Raw genomic sequence first — 21,909 nt, 5'->3', positions numbered from 1 at the left:
GCTACAATTATGTTTAGTCACAGTAAGTTATGTACTTAGGTACTAGAGAATGCATGAATCCTAAAGGCACGCATAACAGTATTTTGAAATAGAAGAAAATTTTCCTGAGCTATACTTCCTTCATCCTACTGACCCAGCAGCTTGTTCTTTAGAGATACCAAAACGGAGATTAACAAGCAGTTTTTACCTCACAGATGCCTCATTTTACCAGTCTTAATAATACAGTACTGTAGTCACTGATACCTCTGACTACCACTTCACAGCAGTTCCAAGATGACTTTAGAAACTAGCGCTAGGAGATTAGTCACTTGGTCTAGGGAAAAGTGAAATTCCTCTTCACGTTCTGGTGGGTAGCACCTTGGTTTGCAGAGTCTACATTCACCTGGCCAGAACTACAGGATTAGGTTACCTAACTGGAAATGGCAAACGTTTCAGATGTGGTGTTTGTGGTATGAAATAGCAGCTGCAACGTTTAGAACACAGGGGGAAATACATCCTGGTTCAAAAGTATTGATCACAATAGAATCTGTGGGACTTAGAATTACTAAATACAAACATCTGGTCATATCTGAGATAGAGTGAGCTGTCTCATAAAACTATTTTCTTGAAACGCTTCTTTCTTAATCTGTCTTCCCAAGAAAAAGAGAGGCTGCTTCATTGAGCATTCCCCTAACTGCTTCTCCTCTTGTCCTTGATCTATTTAATCAGTCATTATGATTTTGAACCTGTTCAGGAGCTTGATGAGATGAAATTCTGAAGACATGTATATGAAGATGAGCAGCAATCTGCAGGCATACACCAGTGGCATATCTCAGCATGTCAAACAAGGATATGAACTTCAAAAGAACAAAACAGAACAGGTTAAAAAAAAAACCAAATATTTTTAAAAACTTTTCCTACTATGAATTCAGCTATACTTCAATCAGAATCTATCCAAGTGACAAGCTTAACAAGCATTTTAACAGTGTTCTAGTCCAAAAGAAAAAAAAACACACCAAACCCCAAAACCCAAAAAGCAAATGGCACTGAACACTTTCAAAGGCTGATAAACAGCGGTCAGTCTGCAGTTCACAGAGCAACTTCAAACAAACCACCTCGACTAAAGCATAATCACAGGAAATTTACTTTCACGTCTCTATTCCAAGGAGAGAAAGCCACTCAGTCCCCCAAATACATGTTTACATGGTGTCCTGGCACTCCCTCTGCAGTGACAGCTGAAATCTGGGCGAGTCAGAAATGGCAGAGCAGAATGACAGTTCTCAATCGATTCCTTTAAGTGTGCTCCAAATGAAAAGTATAAATCAAAATGCTTACCAGTGCTATCCATAGAACAATATATTCATCAACAAAACTGTTGAAGTACTGGTCCAAAAACAGAAGTCCTGGCCCAATAAATGCAGTGTCCTGAAGACAGATTTCACTTTTTGTCATGTGAGCCACCTATGTTAAAAGAAAGACACAAACAGACAAAAATGCACCCCTGCAAGATCAGTGCAGCTAGCAGAAGCCGGCACAATACCCCTGCCCAGCAACAGGCTGCTGCCTGCAGCTTGCAGGAAGCTGTTGGCAGGCAGGCCAAGGGCTTCGCAAATGCGTCGGGGCCCGCTGCTCCCTGACAGTCTATTCCCTAAGGATGAAGTAACCTCTTCCCAGGTTATTCAGTCAATGTATAGCACTTTAATCCATGACAACAGCTATTTGAATTATCAGCAGGTATTTGTTGACTTTATTATACAAGAAACATCTACACATCCTTCAATGTTCTTTTGTAAGTTACACCTATCTATACCAGTGCATTTTGGCTATCTGCAGGGGTTCCCCACTCTATTTTTCCAGTGCTGCATCTGAAGGGTGAGACTACACAACCATACTGCTGAAAAATCACAGAATCACAGAATGGTAGGGGCTGGAAGGGACCTCTGGAGATCATCTCGTCCAACCCCCCTTGCTTGAGCAGGGACACCCAGAGCAGGGGGCACAGGAACGCATCTAAGCAGGTTTTGAATGTCTCCAGGGAAGGAGACTCCACAGCCTCCCTGGGCAGCCTCTTCCACTGCTCTTCCACAGGAAAGAAGTTCTTTCTCATGTTTAGCTGGAACTTCCTGTGTTCCAATTTGTGCCCGTTGCCCCTTGTCCTGTCATTGGGCACCACTGAAAAGAGTCCAGTCCCATCATTCTGACACCCACCCTTTAGATATTTCTAGGTATTTATGAAATCCCCCCTCAGTCTTCTCTTCTCCAGGCTGAACAAACCCAAGTCTCTCGGCCTTATAAGGGAGATGCTCCAGTCCCCCGATCATCTTGGTAGCTCTCTGCTGGACTCTATCCAGTAGCTCCCTGTCTTTCTTGAACTGGGGAGCCCACAGTGAATACTATTCACTTGAAGTGTTGCTTTCAAGTCTGACTTGAAAATTTTGGCTTTACTTAGCAAAAACCTAACTAGAACCTAGGCTTTTGCTTTCGTGGCAAGGCTTGTTTTCACTGTTTAGTAGAGATAGTGACGTATGCACAGAGACACTTTACAGAATGGCCAAGCGGAGAAGATTGCTGGGGGAAGAGGGAGAGAACCTATTCCCTACATGCGCCCTGATCCTTCCATATTTAGCATTGTTAGAGACAACTTAAGCTCACCTTTAACTGAGAGGCAGAAGAAGAGTTTTTTATAAGAAGTTGGAGACCTAATAAAGGACATATGAAGAGTCCATACCAGGAAGCTCAAAAATGGTAGAAGGAAAGTAGTCTAGGTGCCAAGTTTGCCATAAGAAATCACCCTGTCATTCCTTGCTTCCTTGCTTGTGGATACTTGGTGGGTATGATTAAAGTACTGAGAGGTTCCTGTGAACAAAGTGGTCTCTTAGTATAACATAGATAATGTTCAACTCTCTGCTGAACAGCAAAATTCACAGAAAAGCCTCTGAGTGTCCCAGTCTAAAGACAGGACAAACCACAAAGGCCTACATCCAGAGGAGAGCTGACAGAGGCTTCTACACTAAGCCAGCTAAGGATGCATCACTCCTGCTAAAGGGATCTGCTGCAGCAAGGAGCAATTCCTGGCTCGCATCTGGCATGATGCACAACAGCTACGTAGGGTTAGCGCCCGCGGAGCAGCTCTGGCACAGCCACACAAACTGCACAGACCTTGGCACATGTCTCCACCGGGCCTCCCACCTGGTCACGCCCCCAGGTTTTCATGCAGTTTGCTCTCTCCGGAGTGCCTAAAGGACAAGGCCTCCTGAAATAGCATCAGAAAACTGCAAAAGCCAAAACAATCCTTTCCCCACTACCCTTACGGATTTGCCTCCGGAGCAGACTATCCTCAAAGCTACACTTAAAGCATCAAGGTTTGCTCAGAAGTGTCCACGGGGGAGCTGACGTACACACAGCGATGCCTGCTGGTTACGAGGGCCCAGGGGCCCTCTGAATGAGCAAGGGAGCCAAGGTGTCAGACAGAGTAGAAGAACTGCCTCAAGTTCAGTCTTAAGGCTCAGACGCCTTACCAGCATTGTCTCTCTTGAGCCACGTGAGCTGCTCACTAGGTGAACTCCTGTTTAGCAAGAAAGTCTGTAGAATACCTGTTTTCTCGTGTTTGAAATATGTCATGCCAGGGCAGGAGGAGGGGTAGAGGGGGAAATCAGCTGGCTGGATTACTTTTGTTAATAAATATGTAGTAAGGCAGATTTTATTTTTTTAAATCCATTTATGAGGTTTTTAATTACAAAAGAGAGAAAACAAAGAGATAAACTTTTCTAACGATTAAAGTAAATTCTTATTTCAGATAATTAAATCAGAAGTCATAGCACTGTTAGTAAGGCCTGAGGGACCACAGTTACGATGTTAAAGACAGTGTATTTCTAGGAATAAGTTAAACAAACCTGAAAGTTCTAACTGATATATTCAACAATAAGTATGTGTTTGCATCAGCGTCATATATAATCTGTCTGTAGGAGCCTGAGTCTTTTTCATTGTCTTGGTCATAATGAAACTGGTAATACGGTGGCAGAGCACAATGGGAAAACTTGCAGTGCCCACTGATCCAGCAAGCGTTAAGCCAAGAACCAGTTTAATTTTAGGAGGTTTAGGACTGAAATGAGACGCCTTACCACCAACTTCTGCGAGATCTTAGCGTTCACAAATCCAAAGGTCAGGACATACAGACAAGAATGTTTTTCAAACAGCTGAGTTGTAGACTTTTTATAGATCATAATGGCCAGAGTGATAAGAAGTCCGATGTGCAGGCCTGGTGAAAGAACACTTGTTCCCTGAAATGCAAATGGACAGAAAATTTGTCTTAGGCTGCAGTCACACACTAAGGTCCACATTTTATATGCACTGCAAATATCATTACACAAAACCAGAGCTGTTAAAGCTCAGGGAAAGTCCATTAGCATTATGCCAATGCCATTAGTATCCCCTGCAGTGACCACTCATCGATTTTGTATGAAAATTCATTGCTGGTTCCTGTGACAGAGGAAATCCTGTAACAGGTAGAGAGAAGGCAGATAATGGAGTCTTTGCTTTAGCCACCCAACACTCCTATGCTTGTCTGCTTAAAGGCTTAAACAGATAAAAGCCTTCTGATCATCTGAAATGCAATAAATTATGGGCATAAATTATTCAAATTTTTAAAGCAACTTACTGCTATCGTAGATCCATTCTTTCCAACCCCTCCACCAAAGATGACACGGAAGTAATTGAAAAAAGAAAGTGCTGTTCCACACAGTATGACAAAAACTGCAAAGAACTTCAGCTCTAAGCCCACCAAAGGGACCTTAGCAGGAAAAACATGAGAACGATATTAAAAGTTAAGGATTACGCTTTTTTTAAAAGAGTAATTTAAAAAAGCTACTGATACGTACCAAACAATTGTTTTATTTGAACGCTCACTTTCCCGGGAACAAGCTCAGAAAGACAGTGTTTGTCCTTACTCGAGGAGATGATGAATTTCGTTCGTAATGTTTAAACTTGACTTTTGGGTACTTAAGTTCTGGTCTTGAAATTGGTCTTAATCTTACTGTGTTTGTCCTTACAACGTTCTTCAAATATTTTTTACTACCAAAGCAAAAACTGGACCCAGACTGCTGCATTACCAAGGCATGGGAGGGGGGAGAAGGATAGTTCCTTCTGTTTCACTGTGTAACACAATACTGCACCACAGGAAACACAAACACCATCTGCCTCCTTTGTGTTTCAGTACGTGTTATTTGTGTGCTGTATCTTTGCATTTAGAATAGCCTCCAGGTACAAACTTAACTGAACAGTTAGTTATCTTTTGGAATCAACTGCAGTTTCAAGGAAACTTCCAAAGGCAGCAGAGGATTAAAAAAAAAAAAAAACCAAAACCAAAAACCTAGCAGTAATAAATTAAAACCATTTACTACATTTTTGAATACAGATTGTTTTGAAATACAGCATAACTACCACAGATTTTAATACTGAAGAAAAATCGATCATAATCAAAGTCTAATGCACCTGCTTTATTTTCCAACATGAAAATAAGCTGTTTGAAAAGAGAACAAAAGCATCTTGCAGGATGGGGAAAGGAAACAAAGTTTAGCTAAACTTTTCTTAATTGCTGAGTAAACTTGTGAATTAATTTTAATTACCTGGTGGTTTATATTTAGATAAATTTGCATTGGTTATCAATAGCAGGGAGTGGTCTCAGCTCTTCCATGCGCTGTAACCAAGTGGAACTACACACTTCTGAGTAAAGATCCCAGAAAGGATGAAGATGTTAGTCTAATATACTTTTGATCCCATCCACTAAAGCACATCTTTAAAGATCAGAATAAAAGCCAGAGATAGGGAAATGCTTTGGGGCAGGAAAAAATTCTTTAAATATCAATATTTACATTGGCTCTGACGTAACTGTTAAAAACCAGTACATCTTCATCAGCACACAAATATGGATTACCTAACCAAAAACCCCCTAACTTCACGCCATGGTTTTGTTAGATTAAAGCATTTAATCTTTAAATTCTAAAATAAAGCATCCTATAAATCATTTAACTGAAATGTATGTCTTACAATAAAATATACAAAAGAAATAAAACTAGAACAATAACTATTTGCTAAAGCTTAAGTATCCGCAGAGTATTAGTTCCAGATGAGACGTTTGTATGTGGCAGATGGGGTCTTTTTTCCTCTGTGTAGCTCTAAATTTGTGCATAGGAAGCGACACCATTATATCTAAGTTAACCACAACATAAAAATAACCTACATTTGTACAACAAGCTAAAACAGAACATTAGATGACTAGTAGGTGTTGACAGTACTCGCAGAGGATAGCTTCAAATACCACAGGAACTGCAAACACTTAACAGGAACTGAATATTCAGCAGGAACTCTGAATACTTAATACACTTACCTTAAAGTCCCATATTGCTGTTCCACCACACGCAGATATCAAGAGCAGCACTGTTATGGCTATCTGAGCTTCAGTTACATCAACTCTAGTAAGGGGGGGGGGGGGGGGGGGGGCGGAAGAGAGATTTAGTTAAAGAAAAGGTCTTTTTGCTGTAAGCGTAAGGCAGGCGAGGGGGGGGGGAAATCAAAAAACCAGTAACTTTGAATTATCTCCTTAAAAGTACTTTGAATTACATCAGTGTATATAGAATATGATTCTCCTTGACAGAGAAGGATACTCTGTATGGAGGCACACACCTTTGGTTAAGATTTAGAATTAAACCTATACGCCTTATCTAGAGCAAGCTGCATATAATTGTAATAGGGGCAAAATGTTTAATGAATACATTGTTAACTATTTGAGAATTTTATATAAATTTATAGAGTTGTTGCTGTGTTAAGCATCAAATCAAATTTAAGGCAAGCTTATAGTAACTGGAATCAAACATTTGCATTAAAAGCATATCATATAAAAGCATGGACCCTACAGGCTGGGACAGAAGGGATTTCTTTAAGCCATCATATCATGAAAACTTGACAGGTACAGCCTGCAGAACATAAGGGCAGTATTTTGAGGACTGAGTCAGTGGACAGCTAAGCATCTGTCCTGTTTTAGAGGACACATAATTGATACCTTTTTTCCATAAAAATGTTTTTAAAGTAGGTAGCCTCGTATGCCCCCTAAAGTCTAGACTCTCTATTCCACCTTTTTGTCCTCAGACAAGATAGCCAAACTCTTTCTGTATTTCATTGATGAAATGTTTTGAGAAGACCTGAATATATAAAAAGATAAGAGGCGGCTCATGAGAAAGAATCAGTATTTTCAATAAAGCTTTAAAATAAATTAAAAAAAATAAGCGCACATCTAAGGTACTGTTTATGCTGCTGAAGGTTTTGAGACAGGTACCTGATCTTTGTACTGAAGTTACCAGCAAACCGTAACAACGGATGTTTAAAATATAACGTTTCCTTAAACAGTTAGAATAAATGTGCTGGTTTAGGGTATTATGACCAAAGTGAACATGTATCATTTCTTGCTTAGCACGTGCACTGTTTGCACAGGAAATTGTATTTCTAAAGGGAGACAGGAATCAACTCTTGGCTAATGGAAAACATTTATCTGATCTCGATAATCACAGTAACAAACTCTATTCTTTCATCAGAAAGATAGTCATAAAATATGCTAAGTTTCACCACAAGCTTAGTCTTAGAAGAGCCACAGTTTAAGCTGCAACTAGATGATGTGCTGAGGTGCTCGTCACCGCCTGAAGCCATTGGAATGGGTAGTCCTCTCCTTCCTACGCCGTTGCGCTCCCTCACTTTTCCTAGCTGTTGTGCTCATCAGACCGTAAGGTGAACCAGTTCAGCTTGCTAGCCTCGTGCAGGTTTTTAATCTTCTACCCGTTTCATGAATTGGCTTGAAGTTAAGTGACAGAGTCTGTGTAGGGGGAAACAGGACAGCGCTGCTGGGAGCATCCCTCTGTGCCAGGGATGAAGCGTTACATCTGCCCAGCCATCGCTGTAGCTGCACACTGACCTTGTCGGTTACATCATGCAAAAGCATCTATATGCAAGTGTTCAGAGTCTACACGCTGTACTGCTAAAACCTACATCTCTAAGCCATACTGCACTTGCTGCTGTTGGTGGCGGGAGGAGGCTCACACTTGAAGTTGAGTCATTATACGTTCCAAAGTTTAGTACTTCATTTGACAAGAGGCTCAGGCAGTTGGTTGCAACACAGCCCAAATCAGAGTCCAAAGATTTCAGTCAGACACTGTGTGGTGTTCTACATAGCCTGGTAGTGAGACAGTTCCCAGCTGCACTGATCCTTCCTGGCCATCAGTGCTAGGACTCTCTCAGCTGCCATTTGACTTCTAAAAATCAAGTGCCACTCATTCAGGAACAGCATCGGTGAAAGCTTCCATCCATGCTACTAAGTGTTATAATATTTAGAGCAATATACTATTGTCTTCATTTAGTCTCTCACCTCGGTGCTTAAGAGACATAAAATGGTGAGCCTTGAAACAACTCTGACCTGTTCTCACTGAACAGCAATAAGTTATCTTGGTGAGAACTTGTGTCTATTTAACTTCAAACAGTAAGCATGGAGCACCAGGCCACTCCAAACCGCTTGTACTATGCACTGTCACTGTATTTACGTAGAAGCCATTATGTTTTTAATGAAGTTTTTATGTGGCATGGGAGCCTCACTGCCTTAGTGATGTAGGGAAGTGCCTTCCTAAAGCAAGAACGAAAGGCACAGAAAAGCAATCATTTATGCAAAAAAACCCTAGTTCATGGCATAGTCCATCTCCCTCCATTATATTCCGCTGTCATGTATGGAAATTACCGTATTTCAGCCATCACTCTAAAGCACCTATTTTTGTTTACAGCACAAGATGTCCTTTAAAAAGAGTAGGATGGGTAGGCAGGTGGAACAGTTATGGTTTGTGTGGTAGAACACATTATCAGCGAATAAAAAGAGCTCTTGGCATTACCACAGAGGCATCTCTCTTTTGAAACAGACACCAAACAGTACACAAGGATAGCCAATCACTAGCCTGTGTGCCCAGTGATGCTCAGATTGGCTAAGGGGCTTCTTGCAGGTCAGAGTTATGTAGGACAATAAACAGGTGACTTAACAACTGACTAGGATTATCAGGATAGCCTTCATCTATCACGTACTTCCAATTTTTCTGCTATGGAAGTCTCTCATCTCTTCCTCTTTTTGGAAATCATTACTAAGGCGCAGTTCATTGTTTAAAACCAGCAAAGGGTCATGGCTAGGCACCACCACCGCTGCGGGAGGGTGCAGCAATCCCCACACTATTAGGAGTTAAATTGAAATTGTTATCTTCTACATGAATGTCATGACTCCTCCTCCCACTCTGTAGTGAGAGCGGATGAAGTTTCACCCAAGTCATGAACAGCATCACAGCAATCACTAGAATTGTGACCTAACACAAAACCTGAAGGCCATCAAAACTAATATGAGCCAGATTAAAAGCAAAGCCCCCAAATAAACCTGGGGTAATCCTTAAAGCACTGCTGTAGCTCTGTGGAACTCCTTGACAAAGAATATTGCATGCGTTGGCATGCAGAGTTTTTTCCAAGGAAGACTGAAAACGTCTATGGAAGAGAAACCCATTAGCACGGCAATTTCTCTAAAAATGCACGTGGTTCAGAGTCCCCTGGGCTTAAATCGCTCTGTGGCTGGGAGGTTACAAAGGGAGGTGCTGTATATGCTTGCTCTGTCCCTACTCTTACACAGATCACTTGTTTACACTGCAGGCAAGACCTGTCTGGCCTGAGCCTGCATGGTGCTTGTATGGGTTCTGTGAACAGATCTGCAGAAAAAAAGAGCAAAATGCATGCAAACGAAGCATGTATAGCTAAAACCAGCTGCTGAAAGAACAAACCCTCTGCTCAGTGTTACACAGAGTTTTAAAGTTCTTGCCAGGTAAAACACAAGTCTGCTAGGGTGGAATGGAGATGAGGAAGAAGGTGAGAGGAAGAGAGAGCAGGAAAAAACCAAGAAGAAATGGAAATCAAGTAGCTAGCAGTCTCAGACATTAAGCCACACGTACTTCTAAAGATGCCTACTTACTTTCCAAACCTTAGTATGCCTGATACATATGTCTGCCAGTGAGCAGAATAGAACATGAACAGTCCCACAAAACAACTGAAAAACAACCAGTCAGGATTTGTTCCTAGTCGGATTGCTATGCAGGATCCAAGGACAACAAAAACTGAAAAGCAGAAATGAACATGTTAGTCATATGCTCTCTTTGCTTGCAGTTAAGAGAAATAAATAAAAAAAATAATAATCACAAAGCATTTTACACCTCTGTAACAAAGTAGTGATGTGACTGATACTTTACTGCGTAGCTAACCTCAGGGACAGTCCTGGCAGGAGAGACCAAAACACAGGACTTCTTCTCTTCCAAGCAAGGGCCCCACCTTTAGCCTATGGTGGCCATTCTCCCTTCTTCTGGCCTTGTTATCTCTCGTTCTTTGCGACACTGACAGCTTCACCTGAAGGGCCCAGCTCAGACAGCCTGGTAGTGGCATTTCTCTGGGAAGTGAGGTGTCAAGAACATACCAAATCCCAGGACACATGTTTCAGCCATTAAGCTTTCATAGAAGTACAGTCATTGCCACCAACAGCAGCTAAGTTATGGAAAGTAAAACTGAGCAAGGCTTACTTTTTAAGGATTCCAAATAAAATTTTTAAACTCATTCTTCCAAGAAATATAAATTATCCTAAGTGCCAGGTTGGATGCCCTATTACCAAACTGATATTTTGGTGCTGCACTCTTAAAGCGGAATCCTTAGTTTCACACATCAGCATCAGACTTTTAGATCCTTAAAATCCTTTATTAGGCATCACCTGTACCTTAGTGGAAAACACAGGCTATGTATAGTAAAGAATCCCTAAGCGTGCTCTTACAGCATTCTTTGTTCACCACCTAGCTCATTCAAAGAACACTGTGCGTGAAGATGTCCCGTAAGTAAGAGCAGAATGCACGTTACCTAACATCTGCCAACTGTACTGCTCCCCGAAACTGGTCAGGGATGCAAAGGTCAGGGGCAGCCTTGGCCGCAGTGACCAGGAGATGGTGAAGTTGTCCTAAAAGAAGGGAACATGCTGACCCTGCTCTGAGCAGGGGGGTCGGACTAGATGATCTCCAGAGGTCCTTTCCAACTTCAACAAATCTGTGATTAATCAGCTCCTCTTGAAAACAGGTAACGTTTTTAAAACTAGCATGGGTAACAGTAGGTTAAGGCTACCTGTGGAAATAGAGTCGCAACCATGATCAAAGAGTTCTCCTAGAGGAGAACTACTGTTTGTTCTTCTGGCTTGCTTCCCATCAATGGCATCCAGAGACTGGTAGATAAAAAGTCCTAATGCACCCAGGATGTATGTCCAAAAAGGTGCCTGAAAGAGATTCACATAAAAGGTCACTAGGTGGTTCCCAATTTCTTCGCTGATAATCTGTTTCATTAAAGGTAAAATACTGTTCAGCACAAAACCATACTACGTTGTGCTATTTGTTACTTAGTTAACAGACAAACCAAAATCTGTGCGCTACTCCTACAGGAACTGTAGTAACTACTATAACGAACTACTCTGGATACACCAGTGAAGCACAAGTCCTTCCATTTATTTAAAAAACAACAAGACGACCTTTAACCTCTCTTCTGCATCGGCTTTTTTTCCACCTTAAAACCACAGTATTTCTATAATTATTTGTATTCTTTGTGCTGAAAAAAGTTATGAGAATAAAATTAATCTTTAAAAAAGAAAATACTAGTAAGGCATTTACTAAAGCAGTTTATGTGATAGACGCTTAGTTGATTTGCTCAGATGTACCACATATAGATACAAAAACCCATTACATTCTACTAAATAAAGACTTCGGCTTTTAGGGAAAGATTTTTTTTCCAACATACAAAAATTGACTACGTAGGCACTTTGGACAAGGGTTTGTAGAAATTAAGTCATTTACTAAATATGAAGGACAACTATCTACTTAACATACACTGTCAGAGTTTAAAAACAAGCTGTGAATCAGTTTCATTAACACCAGTGTTAGGTTCAGAGGAACTGTCCTGCAGTAGTACCTTTCAAAAGCATTATTTTCATACGCACAGTCTGTCTTTGCCTAAGAGTTAGTTTTTACTAAAAATCATTTATAACACCTTTTGAACAAGTAACATTTTTGCCTCAAGTAGTTTCCAGTGGTGTCCTTAACATTTAGAAGCACTGTTCACAAGAAGAGAGACGAAGTTAGGTATAAATGCTGGAAATGCAGCTTGCAGGTTAAACAAGCGAGGTGCCACAGGCAGCCACAGAGCTGAATCCTTTCGCGCTCCCAGGTAAGGGGCAGCTGCTGTGGCTCTGCACCTCTCCAATTCCTGTCCTGCAGCGCAAACAGACCAACACAGTTACCCGTATTACCTAAGTCCAGCAAAGGCTATTAAGCAGATTTAGACAGCAGATGAAATCTCAGTGAGCTGAGATTTGCCAACACTCACATAAACCCAGTGTCACTGCTGGGGAAAAAGGGCAGTTGCCAGTCAGTTCATAGGCAGGGGCAGGAGAAGGCAGCAGTAAGAACGTGGATGAGGTGAGCTGCCTCTCCAGCCCTTCTGTTTTCTCGTGTTGTCATACTCACTGACTTGAGCTAGGAAAAACGTTATGCCTCCAGTTAAACCGATCATAAAACACATCCCTCCCAAGAACCAGCATGCTTAAGGGAAGGTCGGTTCTGAACAGCTCTTTTGGTATTACTTAAGACTTCCTCATGTATTCAAGGGTGGCTGATACGCTACATTATCGCTTACTTTTGTGCTTTTAACATGGTGTCCTGGTTTCAGCTGGGATAGAGTTAAATTTCTTCGTAGTAGCTAGTGTGGGACTATGTTTTGGATTTTTGCTGGCAACAGTGGTGATAATGCCGAGATGTTTTGGCTGTTGCTAAGTCGCGCTTACACTGGTCAAGGACTTTTTCAGCTCCCCGTACTCTGCTGGGTGCACAAGAAGCTGGGAGGGGACACAGCTGGGACAGCTGACCCCAACTGACCAATGGGATATTCCATACCATATGATGTCATGCTTAGTATATAAGCTGGGGAAGAAGAAGGAAGGGGGGGACATTGGGAGTGATGGTGGCTGTCTTTCCAAGTAACCACTACGCGTGATGGAGCCCTGCTTTCCTGGAGACGGCTGAACACCTGCCTGCCCGTGGGAAGTAGTGAATAAATTCCTTGTTTTGCTTTGCTTCTGTGCGCAGCTTTTGCTTTACCTATTAAACTGTCTTTATCTCAAACCATGAGTTGCCTCACTTTTACTCTTCCGATTCTCTCCCCCGTCCACCAGGGGGGAGTGAGCGAGCGGCTGCGTGGTGCTTGGTTGCTGACTGGGGCTAAACCATGACACATGGAAACAATAGTGTCAGCAAATTTATGATTTTCCTGCTACCCAGTATTTGGATAACTTCATTAATAAAACATTCCACCATTTAAAGTCAAATGGTTGGCTGCTTCGCCCAGCTTTGAAGCAAAAGATAGTCAAAGAATTAGGGACTCCAGCTATAGGTGAGAAACCTGGATTTTTATGTACATAGAACTTTAGAAAACTTAGAAGAAAATTCTTCAAAACTGGCAAGACCATCTTTCCCCTTAATCCAAGAAAACTAGGAAAAATTGTCATCACAGATGATGTTAGAAGCCTTGAGCACGTGAAAGAGGATGAGTAGATATTCTCATTCCAATGGATATTTAACACTGGTATCTGACAACCCTCCCAAAGAGCACACTATAGAAATCCAGGTCAAGTGATTACAGTAATACACGTTTGATGTTTGCCAATGGAATTAGTTGAGTTATTTACATTTTTTTCTCCCTTGTTAGTCCAGTTAAACCAAGGAATTCTGTGCTGGGGGATGGGGTTACACCAGGGAGTGAGTTCTTAGCCATCTTTTGAAAAAGTTTCTCTCCTCTGGCAAAGGGGGAAGGACAGAGCCTGTGGACAACAGGAGCAGCCTACTGCTACCCTGGGTTCACAGATCACCAGGAGCCACGTAGAAGAACAGAAAGTTCAAGGGCTTCTCCTGGCACAAGCTCACTTGGTCAGACATTCTGCAGGGGGACAGTGGCTACCTGTTGGCCCCCATTCTCCCTCTCCACCTTTCCAAAATAGAGGGCTATCAGCCATCGCTCAGGTATTTCAGGACATAAAAGTGCAGTTAGCACCCTGTTGAAGCTAAGATCATTCTACTTGCGACATAATCCACATATTAAAGCTACCACAGTAGCTATATTGACTTTTTCAGAATACCTTTGTTGTATGGAGCATAACAGACATTCTCAAACAAGGCAGCTCCTGACAGAGGGCTGTGTATGAAGCATCATGAGCAGAAAGCCAGGGGAAACCACTGGGTTCACTGCAGTCCTTTAAAGTAGTATTTTAAAGACATCGCCAATTTTATCACCAATATTGCTGTGAAATGCCACAAAGCTAATTTGCAGTGTTTTACGAGATGTCTTTACTGTGACATACTTCCACTAGTTATGAGAAGATAGCTTGAGATCTACTGAAACTTGTCATGCTAATCCCTGGATTTTTGCAAGTAACCCAGGCCACACCTGGCAGTTCTGTCCAGGACACCGCTGTTTTTTTGGCTGCATTGGACTCCCCTTCTTTTGCAACTATCTACTTACAACTGAAATCAATTTCAGTTTGCTTTAAAGGCATCAGGTTCTCCATATCACAGGCAAAAGTAGACTGTATCCAGTGCTAAATATGCAAGCTAAATTCCTTACCCACTCTGCACTCACCCCCCACCCCAGTGTGGGGTCACCAATTAAGTCAAATGCCAGAGTGTGGGCAGTTTCTTATTTAACTGGATCATTTCCATAATTGAAACACCAGTCAGAAACAGAAGCCTGTCATGGCACATTTTTTTATCATTAGCCATACTGCTCCATGCCGTATGCTTGGTGTTATCACAATCTTTTGAAATGCAAGCTCCATGAAATATAGCCTCAATTCTAATGAAAATAGAAGGCTTGCATGAGGGTTACTGCAGGCAGCTTATGGAAGTTTCCATAATCCACAGAACATGAGGCAAGCATTCTAGTCCAAGATAACATCGTCTGCATTTACTTTACCTCAAAACAAGTTTAACACATTAAATATAAAAATAAATAAATTGGTTTCAGCTTAAACCTCTCTTACCAAGTCTTTTTGACAAAGCAATGGTTTTTGTTGAGTTTCAAGTTATTGTACAGGTATAATCATAAAGACTGCTGATCCAAGCCTGTTTGCATTAGCTCCTGCAGGGACAAATCAAAGCAACAACCCCCTTAGACTCCAAAACTAGAAGGCTCTACTCATTGACAGTCTGGAAAGAGGGGTAGAAGTCTTCATCCTCTTCCCAGTAAGGATATCTGTATCCATTAACACCTGTAACGGATTCATCTGCATCCCCACAGCTGCGGAGAAAGGAAGATGATCCTGGTAAGAACAGGGGAACAGGTGTCTGAGGCCTTAGAAACACAATCTGGAGCACTTCATCCCTAGGCTGTCAGTTCAAATCAAACCCAAAGTGATAATAACCAAAGATCACTCATGATCTACTATGCATTTAAACAGATCAAATGAATGCTCTGATGTTTTAATCAGTAAAATACAGTTTTCCAAATCACTGAAGGTGCACAGAGGTTTCTGAAGTTCCTAATAACCACAGATTCTCTCTACTATCCACCCTCTCAATACAGCTACAGCTGCCGTCCCCTCCGCCTTCTCACATGCCTGGCTCTTCATCCAGGGATGTCCCTTGCTGGCATCCCACGCTGGACCCAAGTAGTTTGCAAATTAGAGAAGTGGGAGCATTTGAGAATGCTGACATGGCTGACAGACTCAGTAGAAAGGTCAGGAGGCTCCCAGTAATCATCAGCTTTTCACTGATGAGGTGTTTATTATCTCTGCCCAAAGTTATATCCTGTCCAAGCAAATGTATTCTTTGGCTAGAGCTAGATGCTATTCTCATGGAACTAGAGGACAACACAAACCTGGGGAGGGGAAAGAGGGAAAGACGGCTTCTCTGCTTCAATTAAAAAGGATGCCTGAAAGACGATACAGTCCCCAACCTTTTCACACACAGATTTGGTAGAGCAGGTCTGGTATTCTACTGAACCAGAGGGTGTCGAAACAAAACAATGCGCATATAGGGTTTGACAGGTATGTGTGGCATGCCTCTCCTTCAGGGGAAAATCTAGGTTGTATAGCGGTCTTCATTCTCCTGCTGCTGTGATTCCACACCATAGAAGAGCATGGACAGCTGCAGAAGACCAGATGTGCCAAGGAAATCCCTTACCACGTATTTCAAGCAAAGCTCTCAAACCCAGAGCATTCAACAGCCCAAGCTCATGCAACATTTAAAGACTCAGTCCCCCTTAATTACTCATGACATTTAGTCATAATCTCACTTCCTCAATCCAACGACACAGCAACTAATTTCACCCTAATTTACACAGCCCCTCTCTGGAACAGATCCAGAATAGAGAGAGTTATTTTTACTGGACTTCCTCCATCTTCCTCCCAAATATGGATAATTTCCCTCACTTCTGTTTCACACAAAGCACTATGTACGATTTTACTAATAGCAAAAGAAGCAAAGGGACTGCGTTACAGCAGGGAGAGAGGGCAGGGAGGGAAAAAAAATAAAAATAAAACAATCATACTATACTCCCAAGTGCATTTCATGCACCCCGGGGACTCCCTGCATTCCTTTAGCACCCTCCCCTCCCCCGCCAACTCCCTCTGAAAGAGCTCCTGTCCTTCTCTGCTGGCGTTCCTGAACCTTCACTGTCTTCTTTTATGCCAAACACCTCTTTCTCGCATTCACTACTGAACACTCCATTCTTCACTCGTGGATATGGGCTGGATTCCCCACCGCACTCAGTGCTTCACACCTCTCCTCTACCAGTTCAGGGGCTTAATGCTTCTTCCTTCACACCCCTAGTTCATACCAGCAGTTCCAGTTCCCCGTTTTCTACTTCTTTATTCTCTCTCACAGAAAGCTCAGTTATGCCCTTGCTATTTACCTAAGGCCACAGCTGTCAATATCTTCCCTTCATTTCTCCCTCTGACAGAAAAAAAAAAATCAGGATGCCTCTTTCAGTTTAAAATATGGGGTTTAGAGGGTTTGTTGGTTTTTTGTTTAGTTTTTTTTTTGATTGGTTGGTTGTTGTTGGGTTTTTTTTCAAAAAGGGTGTTTTAAAAAGAGAGTTTGAGAGAAGCGTAAACAGCAGTTCACCAATGTTCCCCTCCTTCAAAGCAGTTAACAGTAGAGCTAGCTGAAACCACCTAGACCCTCCCCTGCTTTTTGGTTTCCCTAGATGCAGGGCTTTCTAAATAGCATGTTTCAGCAAGGTATAGCACCCTTTTATAAATGCACTAAACCATTTTTTAAGCAATTTTACAGAAGCTAGCCATCACAAGCCTCCCCTCCCTCCCTCACTCCGCTCTCTGCATGAGAACCCTTGAGCCCGTGCCCTCTTTCGCCATCACTGCCCAAACTGCATATCCATAATCCATGCTCCTCTCTTCCTGTATTCCTCTATTCTATTCCCAGTAACCTGCAGGAAATTATAGACAACAGAAACAAAGGCCTTAAAAAAACACAAATAAATGAGACATGATGGAACCTAAGAAGCTGAGAACATGCAAGACAAGTCTGCATCACTGGATGAAATCTAATTGGATCAGTTTGGGGGGCTCTTTGCTTAGATCTTGTTGTAACTGCTACAAGACATTTGGTTTTGTGGGTTTTTTTTTTAATAGATATAAATTCAATATTTACTTTTAACATAAACCTCTGTCCTAAAATTCTAGCTTCCCATGGTATTTTAGAGAGCCCTGTGGCTGAGCTCAAAGGATTACCAAAGTTAGGCCCCATGAGCAATTATGAAAGCAGGAGGGTCAGGGTTTCTCCTTTTAAGTAAGATAGAGAATTACATTCAGCCAGTTTTCTTCCTGCTGTTGATGCAAGGGAAAAGTAATATGTCAGTTTCACCCAAAATGGGAAGGGGTAACCAGGGATTCATTTGCAAAACCTAATGCAGTAACTGTAGCTACTTCAGAGATATCAGCTTGAAGTAGAGCAAAACTGCCAAATGGCAGGGATAAAATGGAAATCCTCACCTAAGAAGTGCTCCTTTTACACTCTAACGCAGCAGATACACTTGTTCATACTTAAAGTCAGCAAAATTTTTCATTCATAAATATTTTACTAGTGCTAAAAGAAAAAAGGAAAAAAAAGCCTGCAGTCACAATGAAGAAGATATTTCAGCCCTCCACAGAACATGAAATGTGCAGTCCTGTATATTATTTCTATAGATTATTGTCCTAAGTTACACAGAGCAGGAAACTGGACAAACACCCTACAAAAATCTACACACAGGGATTTTAGTTACAACAGCACTCGAGGGGTGCAGTCTGCTAACGGCTTAGCTACAAATAAGAAGGCTTCTGTTGAAATGTGCATTTACAGGAGCAGTGATACAACCCATGTTCCTACCAGATAAGACAACATTACTGAAGCAGACAATATTTTATACAGCCAAAATGTATTGTGCCAGTCAGTAACAAACTGGTGTTTAGTGGCTACTGATGCTGATGAAGATAAAAAGAATAGCATATAAGGAAATAACAGCTACAGAGAGCATTTTATGGTTTTAGACATTAATTGCATTGGGGGGGGAGGTATTATTAAATTGTGGAATTCACTGCAATAGAATCCTAGAATCATTAAGGTTGGAAAAGACATCTAGGTTCATAAAGTCCAACCGTCAATGCAACACCACTGTGCCTACTAAACCATGCCCTGGACTGCCACATCTACACATTTTTGGAACACCCCCAGGGATGGTGACTCCACCACCTCTCTGGGCAGCCTGTTCCAATGCCTCACCACTCTTTCAGTAAAGATTTTTTCCTAATATCCAGTCTAAACCTCCTCCGATGCAACTTGAGACCATTTCCTCTCAATAGGACATAATGGAAGCTGAAAGTACCAACAGGTTCAACACGAAGAATTCAAAAGGCAAAATCATGAGTTGGAAGGTGTCTGTAGAGAAATAGATCCATCAGCTGCTGTTCTAGCACGTAACCTGAATAGAATCCCTCGCCGAGAAACCCCTCAACCACAGTCTTTTGGCAGCTAGAAGGGTATACTGGGGAAAGGTCTCTTTTCTAAGCATCTGCTTGCAGCTACTCTCCAAGGGATTTCAGCTACCAGTCTTACTTGGTTTGGACAGTTTGTACAAACATCAAGACTTCAGTGTTTTCAATAAAGGACTAATAGAAATGGCCCACTTAAGACTGGTTAGAAGAAAAAAAAAAACCCACACAAAACCCAACTCATTAAAAACCCCACTAAACTGTTTTATGTGATTCTATCCAGCGCTCCTTCACTTCCACCAAGAGGATCTAACAAGCTCTTGTTAGTCCATCAAGACTTGTTCATGAATGGAAGAGGTGGCTTGGCAGTATAGAGAGGTGATGTTGAAGTGCACTATGCTATTAGTTCAGTCAGTGAGTCAATCAGCTTTAACATTATTTTCAGTTCCACCTTCCCCCTAGCCCTTCCAGCCTACACATCCAAGTCAAAATTACAAAGTAGATATTGCAAGAGTACATATAGCACCTATTAGTGTTGCAACAGTTTTACCTTTTTACAAAAAGCCACCCAGACACATGACATCTTAGGTAAAGGACAGGCTGCGTCATTAAACAAGCAGAAGAGAGATAAGCAATGCCCTAAGTGATGCAGCAAGAGAAAGTGAAGGCTATTCTCACAGTGCAGAGACAACAAAGAACCAGCAGGATAGGGAGTCTGGCTTTGCACTACATAGTTATAAAGGATACGTTGATATGTAAACAAGGAAGTTTCGTTCAAACTGTAGGTTCTTATAAAATTCAGCTTCCACAATTAAAAAAAAAAACAAACAACAAACAAACAGTAAAGTTCCTAAAACTCAACCTAAGCTTTCCTGGAAGGAATAATTCTCTGGACATCTGCAACACAACCTTTTTCTTTTGTACAAGAGTCCTCAAGGGAAAAATAATTTAACATTTATTTTCTGCTTTTTTTTCCTGAATAGCAAAGAGAAAAAGCTAAAATAAACATCCAGACACATAGCTGGCGCACGACTGATACCTATATCACAAAACTAAACTAAAAGGTAGCAGTTCCACAAGCATTTTAGTTTTGAAAGTGCCACGAGACGATAATCTGCAGTTTCAACCGTTCACTCTCATCTCTAACCTCCCTTCTCGTGCTGCCTGCAATGCCACAGAGTGCCTCCACCTGGTGATGCAAATCAGGGAAGTGATTAGGGTTAGACCAAAGCAAAGTTAATTTTGATCTGGATCAGCTTCCCAATATGCCTGCCCCAAACACCAAGGGGCTAACGCAAAGGGCAAAGTACCTACAGAAAGAGAACGGCACCTCCACCAATAAGAACACTCACCAAAGTGTATCTAAGTTCTTAAAAAACCCCAACCAACCGTCACTTCTGCCAGCAGGATTTAAAGCCCATCAGAATGCAAAAAAACAACAGCCACCCTTCAAGACATTTTACCTACGCAAAGCCATCTTCCTCTGATATTTCCCACCCTAACTACCATGAAAATTGCACTGGGAAACTCATAACAGGCTGGGAAGCTCTGACAGAGCGCCTCAAATTGTCAGCAGAACTGTAGGCAACCCAGTTTACACGACAGCAACATCAGCCCATGTTAACAAGCCTGTTTTCCCCACAGAAGCTAAAGCAAGTAAATGTTTCCCATGCAAGGACGGGAAGCATTTGAGCTACTGTCAGCTAACACATCTGCAACACAACCAAACCTCGATTCTGAACTATGTGATGCTGAAGTGGCATCAGCCATGCCTCGGGGTGAGCTCCAGCCAGCTCTGCCCTGCTCCCGGGCACATCCCAGACCTTCTCTCCTGGCCGGCGTCTGTTTCTACCTCCGCAGCCCCACTGTTCCAGCCTTCCTCTTGAGAAGGGAGCGGACACAGCTTACATCTCCTTCCCAGCAAGCTGCCTGAGCAGAGACACACGTGTGGGACGTAAGAAGGTCCCTGGAGGAGGCCGGGTCTGACCTGGGCCAAGCACCCGGTCGGAGCCCTATCCCCACTGGGGCCTCTAGTCAGCGAAGGGCCAGGGAGGAGAGAGGAGCCCACTGAACCTCGCCCCTTCACATGACCCCCCAGCACTTCGGCATTCAAACCTTAACACCCACCTCCACCTTGACCCCTGCTACCCCAGCGCGTGACCCAAACACCACTGCTCCCCTGATTTCCCAGGACAAACCCGCAGCGCTGCCCCAGTCCTCCCCTACCACGGGAAGAGCCACGCGTGTTACCGCCACGGAGCAGCGGGGGGGCACCGCACCCCGCGGCGGGCAGGGGCCCGAGAGCCCCGGGCACCGTCAGGCGGTAGCGAAGTGGCTCCCCCACAGCGGCCGCCGGGCTGAGGCGAGGCCGTGCCGCGAGGAGACGGTGGCGGGCGCGGGAAGGGGTCAGGCTCTGACGGAGAGGCGGCAGCGGCGGGCCGTGGCGGGCGGTACCTGCTCGGTGGCGGTGGGGCAGCAGGCGATGAGCGGCAGCGCCGTCAGGCAGTTCAGCAAGAGGCCGCCCAGGGTGATGGCGTTGGGGGCCAGCCCCAGAGGGACCTGCTCCACCAGCCAGGCCCAATAGGGCTGCAGCCACGGCTCCAGCAGCGAGCGCCCGGCCGCGCTGTAGCGGTGCTGCTCCAGGCGCTTCAGCTGCGCCGGGCTGAGGGGCGCGGGCAGAGCCCAGGGCACGGCCATGCCGCCGCCGCCGCCGCCGCCCCGCCGCAGGGGCCGCCGCTCGCCGCGCACCCGACGGGACCGGACCGGAGCGGGGTCAGGCCGGCGCCGCCGCCGCCGCCGCCGCTCGGGGCGGGGCT

The 21,909-nt window shown here is 43.2% G+C and overlaps 1 protein-coding gene across 2 annotated transcripts in view; it reads right to left on the bottom strand.

Moving 5' to 3' along the window:
* CHPT1 (choline phosphotransferase 1) overlaps positions 1-21,909 on the bottom strand; it is a 24,734-nt gene extending 2,825 nt beyond the window's left edge. The window contains exons 1-8 of one of the 2 annotated variants that reach the window (XM_075074776.1): positions 21,548-21,909; positions 11,194-11,341; positions 10,010-10,151; positions 6,365-6,449; positions 4,637-4,768; positions 4,101-4,259; positions 1,315-1,440; positions 726-836 (exon numbers count right to left, since the gene is read on the bottom strand). In XM_075074776.1, the coding sequence (XP_074930877.1) occupies positions 726-836; positions 1,315-1,440; positions 4,101-4,259; positions 4,637-4,768; positions 6,365-6,449; positions 10,010-10,151; positions 11,194-11,341; positions 21,548-21,790 (1,146 nt within the window). In that variant the 5' untranslated portion in view covers positions 21,791-21,909. Of the gene's footprint in view, positions 1-725; positions 837-1,314; positions 1,441-2,636; positions 2,836-4,100; positions 4,260-4,636; positions 4,769-6,364; positions 6,450-10,009; positions 10,152-11,193; positions 11,342-21,547 lie in introns of those variants that run through there. The other variant, XM_075074767.1, reaches the window with a different exon arrangement.

This window comes from Phalacrocorax aristotelis, chromosome 1, assembly GCF_949628215.1.
Source record: "Phalacrocorax aristotelis chromosome 1, bGulAri2.1, whole genome shotgun sequence".
Lineage (NCBI taxonomy): Eukaryota > Metazoa > Chordata > Aves > Suliformes > Phalacrocoracidae > Phalacrocorax > Phalacrocorax aristotelis.
The sequence above is the reverse complement of the archived record's forward strand: the minus strand, read 5'-3'. Positions and strand labels throughout refer to the sequence as shown.